The sequence below is a fragment of the Mastomys coucha genome, unplaced genomic scaffold (genome assembly GCF_008632895.1).
Source record: "Mastomys coucha isolate ucsf_1 unplaced genomic scaffold, UCSF_Mcou_1 pScaffold11, whole genome shotgun sequence".
In the NCBI taxonomy this organism is placed as follows: Eukaryota; Metazoa; Chordata; class Mammalia; order Rodentia; family Muridae; genus Mastomys; species Mastomys coucha.
In genome coordinates, this window is record NW_022196893.1 from 14,750,275 (window position 1) to 14,753,030 (window position 2,756).

General features: G+C 47.5%; 1 protein-coding gene across 3 annotated transcripts in view; it reads right to left on the bottom strand.

Annotated features, from left to right (window-relative positions):
- Positions 1–2,756, bottom strand: part of Efcab6 (EF-hand calcium binding domain 6) — a 203,569-nt gene that overhangs the window by 79,785 nt on the left and 121,028 nt on the right. For all 3 annotated transcript variants that reach the window (XM_031351264.1, XM_031351255.1, XM_031351274.1), the window contains one exon: positions 761–869. In XM_031351264.1, the coding sequence (XP_031207124.1) occupies positions 761–869 (109 nt within the window). The remainder of the gene's footprint in view (positions 1–760; positions 870–2,756) is intronic.

Consider the following 2,756-nt stretch of genomic DNA (forward strand, 5'->3'; position numbering starts at 1 on the left):
ATGCCTGGTTTTTCATCTGAGCACCACCCGGTTACAGGTGCACAGCCATGCCTAACACCACCCGGTTATAGGTGCACAGCCATGCCTGGCTCTTTACCGGGGTGCTGGGGGTCTATACTCCACTTCTCCTGCTTTTACACACTGGGCCACTCCCAGCTCTGGAAGTTAGCTTCTCCAAGGCACACTGAATCAAATGTGCCTGGTTTGGGTTTGGTTTTAAGTGATAATCTGTGTTCAAACATCCAAAAATCACAGACAACTTCTTACTTCTGACGTGTGCTCAGCATTGTGTGGCCTCCATCACAGAAACCAGAACCTTCGCATCACCCCCAAACCAGCCTCCTGAACATCTTTGTCTCCCCCGCCCCCAAATCCTCACATCTATTCTTTTTCATTCCTGACTAGCACTGTAGCAACATGGTACATACTACTTATCTGTATCTGGGTCATCTCCAGTGTACACATACACACGTGTCTTTGTGAGGAAGTGCCTCTGTTTCTCTTGGCTGATACCTAGGAATCACTGGGTCACACCATCCATCATTTGATCTTTACAAAACCCACGACACCACTCCTCATAGCAACTGTGCCAGCTTTCATTCCAACCAGCAGTGCGTGAGAACTCCAATGTCCTTGCATCGTTGTCACTTAGGACCCATTGGAAATAGCCACCTGACCGTCTTTCTACTCATTGGCCACACTGAGTGTTAACTTTCCTACCTCCTGTGGGTCTTCTCCAGAGAAGGGTTCAGGTCCTTACCGAACTGGTGATTAATAAGGTCTTCTTCAAGGCTGTGTAGCGCTCCTCTGAGTACCTGAATAACTTCTTGATGATGTTTTCCTTACGAGACCGGTTTCTAGCTTCAGTGCTACAGAGGGCCAGGACAAACACAGGAAGAAGATGTCGCCTCAGACTTGCTCTTAGAGCAAATATCAAGTGCCCTACAGCTCTTACAGGACTGGCTTAGAGAAAATGCCTGACAGAGGGCTGTTCCGAAGGAGACATTGTCAGGCATCCATGAGCTGTGCCCCCAATCCTGACCAACCCTAGTCAGACAACTTTCAGATCCAGGAAGGAAACCAAAGATTCCTGGCCAAAAGTACCTGGGGGGCAGGCAGCAAAATACAGCATGTGGGTCTCACAGCTGAGGGCATGGGAAGTCCCAGCCTCTGCCATCCAGTGGCTATGCCAGGGCCACTGGCACCCTCAGAGCCTCTTGCCCACTCTCATCTCTGACTCTTCATCCTGATGTTCCATCAACCGTATGAGTGTTCTTGGAGGCCATGGCCATCCGCTTTGAGAGCTGAGCCCTCCTTGTAAACTCCCATCAGAACAGAACACCCAGCCCCTTGTACAGTGCTTTGAAGAAATATGGCCTCCATAGTCCCATACATTTGAGTGCTTGGTCCCCAGTGGTTGAACTGTTTGGGAAGGATTATAAGGCGTGGTCTTATTGGAGGAGGTGTGTTACTGTGGGTGTGCCTTGAGGTTTCAAAAGGCATGTGTCATTCCCAGCTAGCTCTCTGCCTCCTGCTTGTGGACAAGGATGTGAGCCCTCAGCTAGTGCTTGAGCACCATGCCTGCCTGCCTGTTGCTATGCTCCCTCCCATGATGGCCATGGACTCTAATCCTCTGGAACCAGGAGCCCCATATAAATGCCTTTTTTTTTTTTTTAAATAAGATACCTTAGTCATAGCGTTTTCTTATAGCAACTGTAAAGTATGATACCTCATAAGAAAGCTCGGCTGTAGGCCCCCCATTCTTCACTACTTAACAGACATCCTCTGCTCCCACAAGATAGGGCACGAGAGTGGGTCATTCACCTACAGGACCATTCCTGCATCTGCTAGGGATTTGATGTAATATCTATTCAGCTCTGCAAGAGCATACCTACTACCCCTTTTCAGAAATGCACTCACTCTGGCTCTATGCTTCGGGACCATGTGACTAACGAGAAGAGGTTGTCTCGAAAGTTGGTATTGGCACAAGTAGATACTGTGTAAGTCATCCCTATCTGCTGATTATCATGGATACCAGGCACAGTGACGGGGCTTTCTCCATTGTGGGAAGACCTCTTGTACCTCCTGTCTCCTTACCACGGACTTCACTAGGCACCATCACGCCCATATGACAATCACAACTATCCTGTGACATTGCTAAGGGCCTCCTGGGAGGCATACCGCCCCCACTGGAGGACTGCTGTGTTAAAGCCGATGAAAGCCAGCAGCTGGACATGGTGGTATACACCTATAATCCTACACAGGAGGATAACGCGGTCAAGGTCAGCCTAGGTGACACAGTGACGTCTTGACTCTAATGAAAAAAAAAAGTATGCTACAAATAGATAAAACTTTAATTTTATTCTGGACAGCCCTAGACAAGGTGCTGCCAGAGAAGAAAATTGTAGGAGAATGGAGGTGACTGCTTATGACGTGGGCTCACAGCTGCCTCCTAGCAGCAGGGCAGGACAACTCTGGACACTTGGAAAGATGGTAGCCAGTGTGGTCATTAAATATCCCTGAGTCTTTAGGCAAGGCAGGTCCCAGTGATACAGATCCAGGGTTAACTCTGTGGTGCATTTTGCTTTACAACAGGGCAGAGAACTCTCAATGCCCTGATGAAATTTATATATGTCTATGTATACATGTGTATTACATATATGTATATATGTGTAGTATGTATATATGTGTGTGTGTGATGTCTATGTATACATGTGTATTACATATATGTATATATGTGTAGTATGTATATATAT